This window comes from Urtica dioica, chromosome 6 (genome assembly GCF_054948205.1).
Source record: "Urtica dioica subsp. dioica isolate 48M chromosome 6, U.dioica_male_clone48M_v1_H2, whole genome shotgun sequence".
Taxonomy (NCBI): Eukaryota; Viridiplantae; Streptophyta; class Magnoliopsida; order Rosales; family Urticaceae; genus Urtica; species Urtica dioica.
The window spans coordinates 33,790,761-33,807,031 of NC_142761.1; the positions used below are offsets into that span (position 1 = coordinate 33,790,761).

Here is a 16,271-nt window from a genome sequence, read left to right on the forward strand (position 1 = left end):
TTATGGATTTTTTTTAAAGTGTCGTCGTCTTCTACAATTATTTTTATATCTCAGCTTTTCATGTGGCATTCGGTCAAAGATAATGGTGTAGAGAGTAACGGTGACACTCAAAACAAACATTAGATATTTTATCCGTCGGAAAAAAAAAAAAAAAAACAAAAAAAAAAAAAACAAAAACGGTATCAAGCGTAAAATTTAAGAGATTTATGCCGCCATTACTAATAATATGTAATAGAAATATTTGTGCGGTGGAAACTGAAATTTACGGAGGAGGGAATGGACTGGGGTGCCCATTTTTTTTTTTTTTTTTCTATAAAAGAGGACTAATAAACTATGAAAACGACATGTTTAGCACGCATTTACAGACATGAAAGGTTACCTTTGTCTTTTCCTTTTCATTTTCTTTATTTCAATTATATTGTGAATCCTCTGTATTAGGGCTCCGAGGTCGGTCGTTGAATCTATGGCGGGAAATCTCAGAAGAAGATCTTCATAACCACCACGAAATGTCCTTTCTTGAAGAATTTCAGTCCAGTAAGTAAGCTATTCTCTTCCATTCATGTCGTTTCTTTCAAGCCCTAGCTCAATTTCATCCGAGGATTTGTTGAGAAATTGGATTCTTTTAATACGATTTCGATGCTATTGAGTGTTTCTTGAATAGTTCTTCTACCCAGTGTGTGTTTGTGTGTGTGTGTGTGTGTGTCATATCACTATAAACAAGATTTGAAACACTTGTTTTTATTTTTTCTTTTGGTGAATTTGGGTAGAATCAAACTTCGAAGATATCAAATCGTAAAGTTGGTGTCTTGAACTAATTCGTAATTTTTTTTTTTTTTTTGGGAACGCCATAACATGTATATATCAAATATTTGATATTGTATGTGTAATTTATCAAATCTTGCCGTAGTTTATCAATTGAATTTACATTCTTATTTGAGTTTCTTGTTTCACGTTGAACTTTTGTGCAATAACCTTTTTAGGTTATTAAAATTAATAGAATCTTCAATTAAAGTCGCGTAAATTTTGCTTTAGAATTCATGGTTAGACTACACCCAATTGCTATAATTTCCGTCCGTCTATATCTTGTAATTATGGGCTATGTTAATTAATTGAATTTGTTTTTAGTTGTCTTATTCAATTCTAAAATATTTTAACACAGACCTTGAATCGCTGCCAAATATTCTGCAAAGGAAGTATGCTTTATTGCGGGATCTAGATAAAAGTTTACAAGGTATGCTTTCGGTGTATTTTCATTAGAGTGCGATAATTTCATGCCTTGGTAATGAGTTATAAAGCTTCCTATTTTATATCCTAAATTCATTAGATTCAGTGATTCAGTTACAGATCCCTTTTTTTTTCCTTTGGCCATGCAACAATAAATCAAGTAGTTACCGTGATATGTCTGTGAGCAGAGATCCAAAGACAAAATGAACGGCGCTGTGAAAAGGAGATAGAAGATATTAAGCGAGAGATTAGACCCGGAAATGTTGCGGCCGATGTTTCACGTATCAGATACTCGGACGAGGCTCTTGACGAGCAAAAACACAGTATCAGGATCGCGGACGAGAAAGTCGCTTTGGCTGTTCAGGCTTACGATCTGGTACGTTTTCAATATATCAAAGTTAAAGCTAGCTTTCGATTTTCTAAAGCCCATGATATCAAACAAGGTTTTTTTTTCCACAATTGAAAACGATATACAGAATGATGTCTAATCATGTTTCAGGTGGATACACATGTACAACAACTTGATCAATATTTGAAAAAACTCGATGAGGATATCAGACGAGGTACATTCTGAATTTCAACATCGATACAGCAAAACAAGTAAACACTTAAGGTTCCAATATTTGCCTAAAACTTATGTTCGGAAATAAATAATGGTTCAGAGAAAGAAAATGCGGCCGCGGCTCCCGCAGCAAGTGGAGAAGGAAATGTCAAAACTGGGAGAGGAGGGCGTAAGAAGTACGAAAACGTCCTCGCCCCTTTATTTCGATTTCACTTTATAGTCCCGTGGAAAATTCTCCTTCTAAAAAGTAAAAAATATGTTATTAATTTTGTTTTTTTAATGTCGATTTTGGACAGAACGAGGCTGGCTACGGCTGCGGCAGCGGCGGTGACGGCGGCGACGGAGGCGGTGACATCAGCAACGAATCCGGTGGGAATGGATTTGGATTTACCAGTGGACCCGAATGAACCGACGTACTGTTTCTGTAACCAAGTCAGCTATGGAGAGATGGTTGCTTGTGATAACCCAGATGTATGTTATCTTCATCTCTTTTTGAGATATTCTAATGGGTGTTGTTCAATTCTGACTTGTCGTTCTTTTTCTCTGCTGATAGTGCAAGATCGAGTGGTTCCACTTCAGCTGCGTTGGGTTGAAAGAACAGCCGAAAGGGAAATGGTATTGTTCCGACTGTGGTGGCCTGAAAAATCGTAGAAAGGCGAGGTGACTTGGGCAAGATCTCAGCCGATTATTAGAAACTGTATTAAGCTTTTTTTCCCAGCTTTGATGAATTTGTATTATGTACTGAATTTTGTTTAGCATATCATTAGTTATGATCATAGTTTGGTACTTCACTGTATACTCGTACCTCGTCTCTTACAATAATTAGTAGTTTACTGGCTTTTATTAACTAAACTACGGTTTTCAGACTAGGTGTTCAACGAATTGCACAAAAAAATAACAACATAATCATCGACTTAAACAATACCAGATGTTTGTTTGTCACAGATTCATCGTTTTTCTTAAATTTACTTTCTGCGTTTGAAGTTCAGTTCATGTACAAAGGAAGTATTACATGGGTAGGTTGAAAACGATGTGTACTCGTTGTCTTTCAATTTTTCAAATAAGTTAAACTAAGCCCAATAAAAGAAATCTTATTTTCAATGAACAAGTTCAAAGATACAAGTGAACTCTTCTTTTCTCCAGCAAGCTCAGAAATTATCCCGAGTCATGAGATCTACCTAGAACTGACCTCTCAGAACATGATTACAAAATATGCCTCTCAACCAAAAAAAAAAGTAACTTGTAATGTTTCTAAATAACAATATATCATTTCAAATCGAAGGATGGGAATGAGGGTATTTGATCTCTCAGTAGTCCATGCCTCCCATACCTCCCATTCCTCCCATGCCTCCCATTCCCGGCATCTCCTTGTCCTCCTTCGGGAGTTCAACCACGATTGCCTCCGTTGTTGTCATCAGCGACGACACACTAAAATAAAATAAATAAATAAATAAAAGTTAGAAAAAGAAAATACCGACAAGTCTGCAAAACCCGAGACAGAAAAAGAGAGGAGATTCTCATCGTTACCTTGCGGCATCAGTCAAAGCAGTCCTGATTACTTTAAGGGGGTCTATGATTCCAGCCTTAACCATGTCAACATATTCACCTATTCCAGCAAAGTGAAAGGCAAACAATTAAGCTTTATAATAAAAATAAAACAGTGATGAAGCGAGACGTGGAAGGTTTTTTTCTTTCTTTTCGAAAACTGACCTTTGGCTGCATCGTATCCAAGATCGGGGTTATCAGACTCCAACAGCTTTCCAACGACAACAGCGCCTTCGACTCCAGCGTTCTGTGCAATTGTGTACACTGGTGTCTGCATATCACAAATTAGGATAAAACATCAAAGCTCTCGAAAGGTATAATTATTTGTTTATTAAAAGGTGGCTGATGGGTATTATAGGATATTATATTGTACCTTGAGAGCATTCTGAATAATCTGAACCCCAATCTTCTGGTCGAAATTGGCGGTTTGGAGCTTGTCCAACTCTTTCGAGGCGTACAGAAGAGCGACACCACCGCCTATAAATAAATAAAAGGTAAGAGCTTTGTGAGAAATAGTCTATCATGTGTGGCCAAAGAGAGAAAGCTAATCCAAACGGAGAGAGATGAGTCTCACCAGGTACAATGCCTTCTTCAACAGCTGCCTTTGTGGCATTCAGAGCATCTGTCACTCTATCCTTCTTCTCACCCACTTCAGCTTCACTTGCTCCTCCAATCTACGCAATAGAAAAAGAGTAAGAAAAAAATGGCACTCAATTATTAATTACTGTTACACAAGAGACTTAAAATTATGTAGACTAAGATGGTATGGTACTATATGGAAGTGCAAGCGCAAACCTTCAACACGGCAACGCCGCCAGAGAGTTTCGCCAATCTCTCTTGCAGCTTCTCCTTGTCGTAATCAGAAGTGCTCAACTCAATGCTAGACCTAATCTGTTGCATTATTATATATAGTGGGAATTCAGTATGTAAGCCAGAAAGAAAAGAGGAAGATACACAGAAAAGAATGATCTTACTTACCTGTTCACATCTTTCCTCGATAGATTTCTTGTCACCAGCGCCATCGAGAATCACGGAATCATCTTTTGAGATTGTGACCTATTTAGACGAACCATCATTAGCATAGCTTTACATGAGAAATATAAAAAAATAAAAAAATAAAAAAATGTTAACATGGTTTAGTGTCATGCAATATATAATTTACCTTTTTGCAGGAGCCGAGCATATCGAAATCCATTTTTTCCAAATTAAGACCAAGTTCTTCGGTAATAACCTTTTACAGAAAACAAGAAAGGATTTTTTTTAGGAATAATCAAACTACACAACAGAGTCACAGAATGAAGTGATTCTTTGACACAAACTTACAGTGCCTCCGGTAAGAACAGCAAGATCTTGAAGACCAGATTTCCTGTTTTCACCGAATCCTGGAGCTTTTACAGCGCAGACCTGCTCAAAATGCGTACGATTCTTAAACTCTTTTACAAAAGTGAACATGCATCAAATTTTTTAAAAAATGTGTGGGCTGTATATAACCTTAATTCCAGCACGGATCTTGTTAAGAATGAGCGTTGCTAGGGCGTCACTTTCAACATCTTCGGAGATGATAAGCAATGATCGTTGCCTCTGAGAAACACACGGAAACACTTCTCAGCCAACCATGTCATAAGAGAGAACTGAAATCATTTTACAGCGGGAGCTATTAGTAATATGACTTCGCACCTTTAGAGCCAATTCCAAAACTTTGACAATGGAATTGATGCTTGAGATTTTCTTCTCGTGAATAAGAATCAACGGATCTTCCAGTTCCTGTCAATCATCAAGTATGAGCTTCCGTTAGACGACACGATTCACTCATAACAACACCACGTTGACACAGTGTGCTATCAGTTTACACATTTGTAAGTATATTATCTAACAATCAAAAATTTATTACATCATATTTTTCTCAAGAAAAATATGTTGGCTATGCATAGTATTGACAAGATGGTGAAAATTCAGTACATGGTATACTTACACATTTCTGATTTTTTTGGTTTGTAACAAAATAAGGAGAGATATATCCCCTGTCTAGCTTCATTCCTTCAACTACTTCCAACTCGTTGAACAAGGTTTTACCATCCTGCAATAGTTCAACATGATTAATACACAACATAAAAAATTATATGATCATTAAAAAATGTAACTTCAAGAATTAAGAGTTCGAAATCAATAAAATACATTATTAAGCCCTAAAGACCAACTTCTCTTTTAAAGAGCTAGTTTTGTATAGTTGATGAGAGACTCATACCGAGATTGTGATGACTCCTTCCTTGCCAACCTTCTCCATTGCCTTGGCAATCAACTCGCCGATTTCTCTCTCTCCATTTGCAGATATAGTTCCAACCTGTTATTGAATTAACTTTATTAATGTTATTTCCATGAAAAGAAAAAGAAAGAAAAAAGATTTACTATTTAGTTCCATAGCACAAACCTGCGCTATCTCCTCGGAAGTGCTGATCATTCTTGCCCTGCTCTTCAAGTTAGTCACAACCGCATCGACGGCCATGGAAATCCCACGTCTGAGATCCATGGCATTCATTCCTGCTGCGACGGATTTGCATCCCTCGGAAAAAATCGCACGAGTAAGCACCGTGGCACATGTAGTTCCTGCGATGACAATAACGCCAAAAAAAAAAAAAATCAGCAAAGTTTGTAACACTTGAAAACCCCAAATAGGAATACAATGTCCCAGCTTCAAAGGTCAAAATGGTCTTTTTCGATTGCTTACCGTCACCGGCTACATCATTGGTGGCGTTTGCAACTTGTTTGACCAAACTAGCCCCGACATTCTTGACCTTGTCCTTGAATTCGATGCTCTTGGCAACGGTCACGCCGTCTTTCGTCACTTTCGGGGCACCATAGCTTTGTTCAATGACCACATTACGCCCCTTTTTCATGGCCAAACGGGACAGTATCAATAAATTGAATAGGGATAAATGAAAAAGAAGAGAATATTCTCAAATGAACTAGAAAATCCATTGATTACCTTGGGACCCATTGTGACTTTGACAGCATCAGCGAGCTCTTCGACACCTTTCAGCATCAAGGCCCGAGCTTCAACTCCGAATTTGATGTCTTTGGCAGCGTAGTTTCTCGTCCAGCTCAATCGACTTCCAATCTGATTTCAACACATATCAACGAATGTTCATCATCAGAAATGAAAGTCCAATAATATGGTGTTCATGAGAAACACATATAACCGTTCTGTTAACTCACTTGATTCGTTGCATTCCTGGCATTCCTGCAAATTCCAAAGCATAAAGCCATCAGATCTTGTATTGTTATTATCATTTTTTTTTTCATTTCATTACAAGTGGACTGAGAAGCAAAAATCAGCGACATTTAATCACTCAATATAAATTAAAGATCCGAACACATTATATACTCCTAGGTGAAGATCATTTCTTTCCATGGTTTGCGAACGTTGTAGTCATAAAGTTTTATCGACAATCAAACGAACAGGTCAATTGGAAGAAGAAGAGAAAAAACAGAACACACCTAGCCTTGGAAGCGAGGTTTATGGCGTAGCGGTACATCTTGAGAAACAGCGAGAGAGACTTGGATTGAGAGAGAGAGAGAGAGAGAGAGAGAGAGAAATTAGTGAAAGCTTAAGAAAGAAACCAGAGAATTGCAGAGAGAGTTGAGAAAGAAAGAAAAAGAGAAATGAGAGGGGTTTTCTAGAGGACAAAGAAGGCTCTAGAAACAGAAGAACCACCACGCTCTAGGGTTTAGGGTTTTTGTGTAATATTTAGATTATTTTTCTTTTTGGAAAAGAAAATTACGGAAAGTTTTACTGTCTTGTGAGTGTTTCTGTGAAGGAAATATACTATTTGTTTGTTTAATTTCATTTTGTCTAATTAGTCGACTCGGAAAATGAACAAAATAGCTTTATATTAAAGTCTATAATCTTCTGAATATTTATGATTCATTATCCTAATTCCTACGTTATTAACTGAATAACCTGCAATTCGTATTCAACGGATGGCCACCGCTATCTTCCCATGTCAAATAAGTTTATGTATATAAACGAATTTTCAACCATATTTATATGGCAACTTATTGCAAAATTAAAATTAGAAGTATGTATATAATTAATATCTTATTTTATTCTTTTACTCTTCTCCATTCTTCTCTTGCATTTCTTTTCGTTCGAGAAATTTCATATGAACTTAAAAGTTAACAAAATATCAAGATTAGATCTTTTATTTAAAAAATATTTAAAAATATATTATTGTCCTTATTTCGTACAAAAATGTCCTCCTGATCATATAACATCATATGACATTGTATGACATCGTACGCATCGCATGACATCATATGGCATCGTATGTCATTGTATGTCACGATGATCAGAAGGGTATTATTGTCCAAAATAGGGATAAAAGTCCATTTTTAAATATTTTTAAAGTAAGAGTTGTGATCACAATTTTTTTCGTTCTCTTGTGTTTTGTGTTTTTTTTTCAACGTTCCCTGTGATGCCAGGGTTTTTTTTTTTTTTTTAAATAACAAATCACCAGTTCATACTGTGAAAATTACGCATCTATTTTTAAGAATAGCCAAATTGGCTCAACAATATTAAGGGACTAGTTCATGTTTTATTTTATTAAGTAAATAACTCAACTTTAATAGACTACCTAAACTACTCCTATCATCCACAACCTCCTTTAACCCTAACTCATTCCCTCTCACTGTCGCCCCAAACCTCTCCGACGACGACTCCTCCACCACATCCGCTGCGCCACGCCCTCCTGCTCCGGGATCTCGAAGCTCCAGCGAGTCCAAAGAATGGATTCCTCACATAACCGTTTCACCGGCAAGATTCCGGCGAGCTCGCTCGCTTGTCTCCTGAGACTGCTGACTCTCCGCCTCGAGTCGAACCGGTTCGACGGAGGCCTCAACGAATCCTCGCCGCAGAAAAAGAAGAAGAGAAAGAAAAATCTCTGATTTTGTTGATTCACTGTAAATTCGCGAATAAGTTAATTTAATTAACGTACTAGAGTGAGTTGAGTTAATTAATTAACTGATTCGTGAAGGATTTGAAATTCACAAAAAATTTACAAAAATAAGAACTTAAGTCAATTGATATTCAAAACATTCAATTAATTAACCTAATTCCTAATTCAATCATTTAGTAAATTAACTTTACTCACAAAAAAATCATAACCTAAGCTAATATATAGGCTATTTGCTTAATAAAATGAAACTTGAGTTATTCTCCCAATAAGAATGGCAAACTTGGCTAGTTAAAACAAATTTCACTATATAAATTGTCCCTAAAAGAAAACCGGCAACATTAGTCTCTAAATATTACCCTTTAAACTCATACAGATGAAAATTTAGCTATTTTTAATATGGGCCGGCTAAAGAATTAGCCAAAATGACACCCCTACTTTAAAATTATAGCCAAACTATTAACATATTTAGGAAAATAGCCAATTTATCATGACAACATTCCAATATTACAATTATACCCTTAGGTTAATATTATTAACTATCATAGTAAATAATATCATCCATAACAAAAAAATTAGTAAATCTAATTAACAATAACAAAAACTACATTAAATTTTATTTGTTGTAACAAGAATAATAGTAAATCTTATTTACCATAACAAGAACAATAGTAAATCTTATTTACCGTAACATTTTGTAGTTAATCTAACAGGAAAAGTATCAGAGATGAGGGCTAGTTAATCTAACAGTAAATACGATTTACTAATTATTTACTAACAATCCGACAGTAAATCATATTAACCATTAAGTAAATCATTCGTTTCTATGGTAAATATGACTAGTTAATCTAACAGTAAATACGATATACTAATTATTTCCATGAACAATCGAGGACTAAAAATCTGACAGTAAATCATATTAATCATTGAGTAAATCATTCATTTTTATGGTAAATATAACAGTAAATCCGATTTACTGTTATATCGCTCTTGTCTTTCATTTTCACATCAGATATGAAGACTGGTTAATGTAGCAGTAAATACGATTTACTAATTATTTCCGTGAACAATCGAGGACAGTAAATCCGACAGTAAATCATATTAATCATTTGCAAGTTAATAGTATTTTTTCGTTAATGTAAATCCCCGTTCCGAGCGTAGCCCGTGATCATGACGTTCCACGACACCGCGTCTCTCTCGGGCATCCGGTCGAAGAGCCTATTCGCCTCCCTCGTCATCTTCTTCCTCACGAGCCCGCTCATCAGGCAGTTCCACGACACCACGGGCTAGCCCGCCCGCGACTCGAACAGCCCGCGGGCCTCCTCGACCCGCTCATTCTGCACGTAGGCCGAGAGAAGCCCGTTCCACGAGATGTCGTTCTTCGCCGGCATCGCCTCGAAGACCCTCCTAGCCTCGTCCACGTGTCCCAACTGGGCATAACCCGATAACAACGCGTTCCACGAGACGACGTCGCACTCGGGCATGGCGTCGAACAGCGCTCGCGCGGCGCCGAGGTCTTGGTTCCTCACGCACCCGCTGATCATCACGTTCCAGGAGACGAGGTCTCTGTGCGGCATTTTGTCGACCACTTCCCGTACGTGTCCGTACTTGTCGTTGGAGAGGTAGCAGGAGATCATGGTGTTGTGGAAGACGATGCTGCGGCGGGGCATTTCGGAGAAGATGCGGAGAGCGGCGTCGAAGTCGCCGGAGCGCATGTGCGAAGTGATGGCCGTGTTCCATCTGACGATTTCGGAGTCCGAGTCCTTGGCCTTCGACATCGCAGTGGAGCATGTCTCTGAACCCGAAATGGAATCCGCCAGAAGATTCTTCTTCTTCTTCGGCGTTGCGCTTGTGGCTCTCGCCGATCTGCTCCTTGCTCTCATCAATCAGACCACCGCTGTGGCAAGAATCAGAGACGATGGTGATCCGAAAGCCTTCAGGGATCCGATCGACGTATTCCCTGAAATCGTCATCTGATCCACGCAAAAACAAAACGAAAATTGAATCCAAATCCAGATCGAAATCTAATCCTCTCGATCAAAACAGAAGCAAAACCATAATCTGATCGTATGATCCACCTCACCAGTGATTAGATTCATGTTGCAGGGGACAATGCACTCGTCGAAGCCGGTATCGTCGTCCTCGCCGGTCTCGGCGGGGAGGCGGGTGTTGTGGCCGCTGTAGTGGACGAAGAAGAGGTCCCTGGACTCGGCAGAGGAGATGAGGGAAGATAAGGCCGCGCGGATATTCTTTCCGGTGGGCGGACGCAGCGGGCGGCGACAGACGCGAGCGCGGCAACCAGAGAAGGGTCCGGCGGCGCCCAGATGCGGGCGTCGCATATCTGGGAGTACTCGCGGCGGCGGATGAAGGGCGCCGCCCAGTCGAGCGAAGACGGCGGGCTGTACGGGCGATCCATCGTTGTCGGAGATGGAGGATGAACGCGAAGAGGACATCGCAAAGTTGGAGGCTCACGGAGTTTTGTCTGATGAATTGGGGAAAAGGGCATTTTAGGTACATTATTTTTTTTTGGCTAATTGCTTAATAAAAAACAAACGTCGGCTATTATTTTAAAAGACTCCTCGTAAAATGGCTACTTCTTTACAAATCTCTTTTAATATCGAATGTTCGAATTTGCTAAATTGTTCATCTTTTATAGTTAATTGAAGCAATTTTAATTGACACCTAAGTTAAATAAGGGGGAAAAAATCCAATCCATCAATAGTAAAAGCACATAAATGTCATTCATGCCCAACTCAAATGGCGATTATATTATTTCAAATCACCGTAAGTATCAACAACTCATGTACATTATCCTATATAATTAAGTGGGGGTGCAAATATACTGTAGTTTCTATAGTAATATTTTCTCCCAACTAATGTCTGCCACGTGGCGATTGCACTACGTGTTAACATATTCTTCTTAAACGGTGTACAGTATCACGGGAACCTTGGTTATGATTCGTTATAATTTTTTTTCTATCTTATCAATAAGTATTTATACGTGTTAGGTGTATATGTATACTGTCAAGCACACCACTTTGAGATGTAGGCTCCACAAACTTTGTTTTCTTAATTTTATTTTAAGTTTTTGTCGCAATTCTTTTTTGAGATATCTCTCTCTCTCAGTCTCATTTGTTTACATTATTATTTTCATGTTGAACTCTCTTTTTATACACGCCAAATACAAACATAGAACATACCAATGACTATCCTTGCATAAGAAGTTCAATAGGAGCAATTTTTTTTTTCAAATATTTGAAGACCAATATCAATCAATAAATACTATTAATTACCATTTCCAACTAAGTGATATTAAAAGGTACATAGTCTCGAACATGCTTAGATTTTTGTTACGCTTAATATACAATGTCTCCAAACGCATAACAATGCTTTATATAATTTGAATAAAATATCAACTCTTTCTAATTTACTAAGAATATATATCAACCTCAACTGCAATCAGATTCATAAGCACATTATATTTGGATCCACTATAAATACAATACTATATTTGAAAGTACTATGCCATATCAAATTCAAGTTCAATTAATATAAGCATTATAATATCACGCATTCGATACATCGTTCAGATCAAATTATTGAAACTTAGGCAACCAACGAAATTTTAAACCAAGTGGTTTTTCATTTCATATTTGTTTGATGGCGTATGTTATATCATACGGAGAAAAATATAGAATTGCTCTTTTTTTTCTCAAAATCTTTCATAAACAAATAAATATACTATGACGGGGGTGCCCACTAATGTTCCATTTATTTCGTATATACTTTTATATTAGAGATAATGGCGGCATTAATACCTAATGTTTTCGCGTGGATACAATTTGGCACCTAATCTTTTTTTTTACGGGAAAAATACATATAGTAGCATTTCAGTGTCACCGTTACATTTTGGCTGTTTAATGCTAACAGTTTTCCACGTGGCCTTCATTAGGTGAGTAAATTAATTCATTCTCTTAAATAAATAAAAACAACTGATATTGAAATAAGAAACACATTCGTTCGATAGAAAAATCCCAAATCAAAATCCCTAGTTCTGGTTTTCGCTTCTTCACAATACCCTCAATACTGACGCCATGTTCGACGAAAGCTCGTCTTTATCCTTCGATAGCAGGTGTACGAAGTGCCATCGAGTATTGTCTAGCGCAAGCTCGCCGTCGATGAGTAAGAGATCGCCTTCTCAGGTAAGGTTTCAAGATTTGTGCAAATGTGGTGTGCCATTGGTTGAGCGCACTTCATGGACCGATATGAATCCGGGTAGGAGATTCATTAGTTGTTACAAGAAAAAGGTCAGTTCCCGTATGAGTTTTCATTTAATTTTATACTTGAAATTATTCAGATTCTGAGTAGTTTGGTTTTTTTTCGGTTAGTCTGAAGGAGGCTGCGATTGCTTTCAGTGGATTGACCCTGAAATTTGTGCCCGATCAAAAGAAATCATTCCTGGACTCCTTAGGAGGATTAACAAGCTCGAATTTGAGAACCATAGGATGACAGATGATGATGAAGAGAATCAGGGAAAAATAATGAAGATACGTGGAAGATGGAGTACTGTGTATTTTGTTTTCATGTTTGTTGTCATGGCTTTAGTTTTTATTGTAATATTGGTGTAGCTTATGTATATGTTTTGACTGATCACGGGGGGTTTGTCATCTGGATATTCAACATATTTATGAAGGCTGATTATTGTCATTGCTTTAGTGTTTATTGTAATGTTGTTGTAGAATATTGGTGTATTTTGGCTGATCATGGTGCTTGTAATCTGGATATTGATCATATTTATGTAGGCTGTTTTTTTTCTTTCAAAGTGACAGTGAGAAAATTGAGAACATTGAAGGATGTTGTCATGGTGACAATTTCATTCAAAGTGGCAGTGAGAAAATTGTCATGGCTTTATGAAGGATGTTGTTCAAAGTGACAATTTCATTCAAAATAGAGAATTACTTCTGATACTCAAAATACATATTGAAGTACTTCTGATACATATTGTTAGTTTGACAGACCACCACAAAATGATACATAAAACAACATCCACAAAATAATACATAAAACACCACCACAAAATTAAAACAGCATCCACAAAATAATACATAAAACACCACCACAAAATTAAAACAGCATCCACAAAATAATACATAAAACACCATCAGTTTGGAGGTTGAATTCAGCAAACACAATTAGTTTGAAGGTCCTTTCTCTTTAGAAATTTGTTTCTGCCTCCTTTCTTTCCTCTTGATTGTCTCCGGATCAGGATTTGCTTTCACTGGTCTTCCTCTCTTCTTTGCCGGTTTCACCTACAACACAAAAAAACATGTTATATGCAATTCTAAACTGAATGCCCTGTTCTAAACTGAATGCCCTGTCTATATACAAAACTCGAGATGAATGTACCTAAACAGTAGCTGCATTAGGACAAGTAACAATAGAATGCCCTGTCTGCCTACACTTACTGCAGTGATTTTTTTGGCCTTTTCTGGATTGATTTTTGGCAGAAGTTGGAGGTTCATCATTGCTTCTGTTCCTCTTTTTCTTTGGCCGTCCAGGTAGTGCAATTTCTGGTGGTGGAACAATTGGATGTAGCCCAGGTTCTGGCCATTTATCAGGACTGGTCATGGGCTCTATTATAGCACTGTATGCAGCAGAATAGGCCAGCTTCTTGTACCGGTCATCAACATAATCCATGACATCCAATCCAGTGGACCATATACATGCTAATGCATGAAGGCAAGGAATTCCAGATAATTCAAAACTCCTACAAGTTCATACCCTAGCCCGTAAGTCAACTACAAAAGTCTCGGTTCCAAGAAATGTTACTTGAAACTTAGCATTGCCAGCAAGTGTAGATTGACAATACTTTGCTACTTGCTTCTGCTTCTCTATTATTGCCAACACTCTTTTTCCTACTGGATGCAACCACTTTTCAGCTTCATTCCTTTTTGAAGCAAACCTGCACATTAGCCAGAATCTCAGCTTCTCCAACAGAGTGATTATTGGCTTGTCTCTTGCAGGCATTATTGCAGAGTTGAAACTTTCACATAGATTATTCAAGAGCATATCACATTTGACATGTGTTCTGAAATGTGATTTACTCCATGCCTTTGGATCTTTGTTGAGAAGCCATTGATAAGCTTTTTCATCTTCTGCTTTCAGCTCAACCATTCTCCTAGTAAACTCAGCAGGTGTAGTAGCTCGAGCACAACACCACATCATCTGTTTCAGCAACAATCCACCATGGTCCTTCTTGAAGTTTGCGTGTAGATGTCTTACACAGAACCTGAATTCTGCTCCAGGGAAAACCTCAGCCAAAGCATTCTCTAACCCCTTTTGCCTGTCACTAATCATAGTGAATCCAGTTGTGTTCTGAATCTGCAAATCCTCACGTAGCAGCTCCATAAACCATGTCCAGCTAGCAGTGTTTACCAGGATTTGTTATTGTGAGTTGTCTACAACAATCATCTAGAATTGTATATTGATCTCTAACAGAGCCTTCCAGTGCATTTCTAGCTCTTTTCTTAGCTCTATAGAACATTGTCTTGGTCACATTGCTGAACATTGAAGCACATGCCATTTCCTTGAAGGCTTGGTAATGTAAGTTAGAGTTAAGCCTAAACTGTTCGAGGAAATGTTTGGCTAACCAAGTACTTGTAACATGCTTGTTGTCAAACACAATCCCACAATCATGGATATTAATCAATGTGTTTATCCTAACAGTTTTCGTGTCTGAATTCATAAGCCTAGCATATAGAACCCACTTGCAACCTTTCCCTTTACATTTTGCTCGCAATCGACTCCCTTCATTGAAAATGTACTGAAATTCTTTATCATTCTTAATGAACTCTTCTCTGAGAATATGTCTCAGATGACCCATCGTTGGAAATTGCATACCTAGTTTGAATTTGAAATCCGCATGATTTGACCGTGGATTATACTCTCTCTTGCTCTTCTTCGTCGACTGCTCATCCTCATCGCTACATAAACTCTCGAGGTCGCTCTCAGACACAAATCCATCAGAGTCGCCATCCCCGTTGTTGTCGTTGTCGTTACATACGGCGTTCACATCCGACCACCACTTCTGAGGATGACTCGTTTGCTCAGCTTCAAGGTCTTCATGCTCGTTGTACTCTTCCTCTTCAAACACAGAATCTTCTTCGCCACCACCCTCTTGTTCTTCATCGATTCGTTCTTCATCCATCTTCGTCGATTTCTTTTTTTTTTTTGGTTTGACCGCTCTTTTTAGGTCTCATTGATTTCAAAATTTAAGTTGTTTCTCTTTTTACTGTTGTTTTTATTTATTTAAGAGAATGAATTAATTTACTCACCTAATGAAGGCCACGTGGAAAACTGTTAGCATTAAACAGCCAAAATGTAACGGTGACACTGAAATGCTACTATAGGTATTTTTCCCGTAAAAAAAAAAGATTAGGTGCCAAATTGTATCCACGCGAAAACATTAGGTATTAATGCCGCCATTATCTCTTTATATTAAGTGTGTTATGATTATCATTCATATTAATTTTAAACATACTGTTGCGAAATAACTCGCGCACGCAAGCGTACGTGTGTCGCTCAAGTAATATAGAATGTAAATTCGAGTATCGTACCCACAGAGACTAGTGAAACAAAGATTTACTAAAACTTGATGCTAATTAACTCCAAATAAAATTAAGAAGATGTTTGTAGCAATAATAATAATAAAACTAAAGCAGAGAAAAAGATACGAGTTTTGCAAGATGAGAAGGTAGGGGTCGCGATTTCACCGGAGCTAACTAGGTCGGGGGTTTCGGGTTTGAACAACAAAATCTACTCCTATGGATGCTAATCTCACTCTATCAAAATTATTCACTAGCATCTCTCGAGTGTTCTAGCAAACCTATGTAATTGACGGATTATTATCCTCTCGTCGGGTTGTCAATTCCGTTGAAGAACGCCTTTTTTCGTCTTTCAAAAGATCTCCAGAACAACCAAACGATAAAAGA

The 16,271-nt window shown here is 37.7% G+C and overlaps 2 protein-coding genes across 2 annotated transcripts; one reads left to right on the forward strand and one right to left on the reverse strand.

Annotated features, from left to right (window-relative positions):
- The first annotated feature begins 388 nt into the window (after positions 1–388).
- Positions 389–2,650, forward strand: ING1 (RING/FYVE/PHD zinc finger superfamily protein). Its single transcript, XM_089616619.1, has 7 exons — positions 389–534; positions 1,160–1,231; positions 1,413–1,600; positions 1,724–1,787; positions 1,887–1,962; positions 2,083–2,257; positions 2,340–2,650. The coding sequence occupies exons 1-7, from the start codon at positions 507–509 to the stop codon at positions 2,448–2,450; spliced, it is 714 nt and encodes a 237-aa protein (XP_089472745.1). The 5' UTR covers positions 389–506; the 3' UTR covers positions 2,451–2,650.
- Positions 2,651–2,857: 207 nt separating this feature from the next.
- On the reverse strand, positions 2,858–7,063 carry LOC149393743 (chaperonin CPN60-2, mitochondrial). Its single transcript, XM_089616618.1, has 18 exons — positions 6,827–7,063; positions 6,545–6,569; positions 6,315–6,446; positions 6,057–6,216; positions 5,760–5,935; positions 5,577–5,672; positions 5,304–5,408; positions 5,009–5,095; positions 4,823–4,912; positions 4,655–4,735; positions 4,494–4,562; positions 4,310–4,387; positions 4,127–4,222; positions 3,906–4,005; positions 3,705–3,808; positions 3,497–3,602; positions 3,314–3,392; positions 2,858–3,214 (listed from the first exon to the last, which is right to left on the reverse strand). Exons 1-18 carry the CDS (start codon positions 6,862–6,864, stop codon positions 3,094–3,096), a joined length of 1,743 nt encoding a protein of 580 aa, XP_089472744.1. The 5' UTR covers positions 6,865–7,063; the 3' UTR covers positions 2,858–3,093.
- Between the last annotated feature and the right edge of the window lie 9,208 nt (positions 7,064–16,271).

Bases quoted from the DNA above. Each gene is read 5' to 3' on its own strand.
- ING1 (XM_089616619.1), top strand. From the start codon at position 507: ATGTCCTTTCTTGAAGAATTTCAGTCCA. The intron at 1,788-1,886 runs GTACATTCTGAA...ATAATGGTTCAG, and splicing joins CGATGAGGATATCAGACGAG to AGAAAGAAAATGCGGCCGCG. The intron at 2,258-2,339 runs GTATGTTATCTT...CTCTGCTGATAG, and splicing joins TTGCTTGTGATAACCCAGAT to TGCAAGATCGAGTGGTTCCA.
- LOC149393743 (XM_089616618.1), bottom strand. From the start codon at position 6,864: ATGTACCGCTACGCCATAAACCTCGCTTCCAAGGCTAG. The intron at 6,217-6,314 runs GTAATCAATGGA...GCCATGAAAAAG, and splicing joins AAGTCACAATGGGTCCCAAG to GGGCGTAATGTGGTCATTGA. The intron at 4,736-4,822 runs GTTATATACAGC...CATTTTGAGCAG, and splicing joins AGATCCGTGCTGGAATTAAG to GTCTGCGCTGTAAAAGCTCC.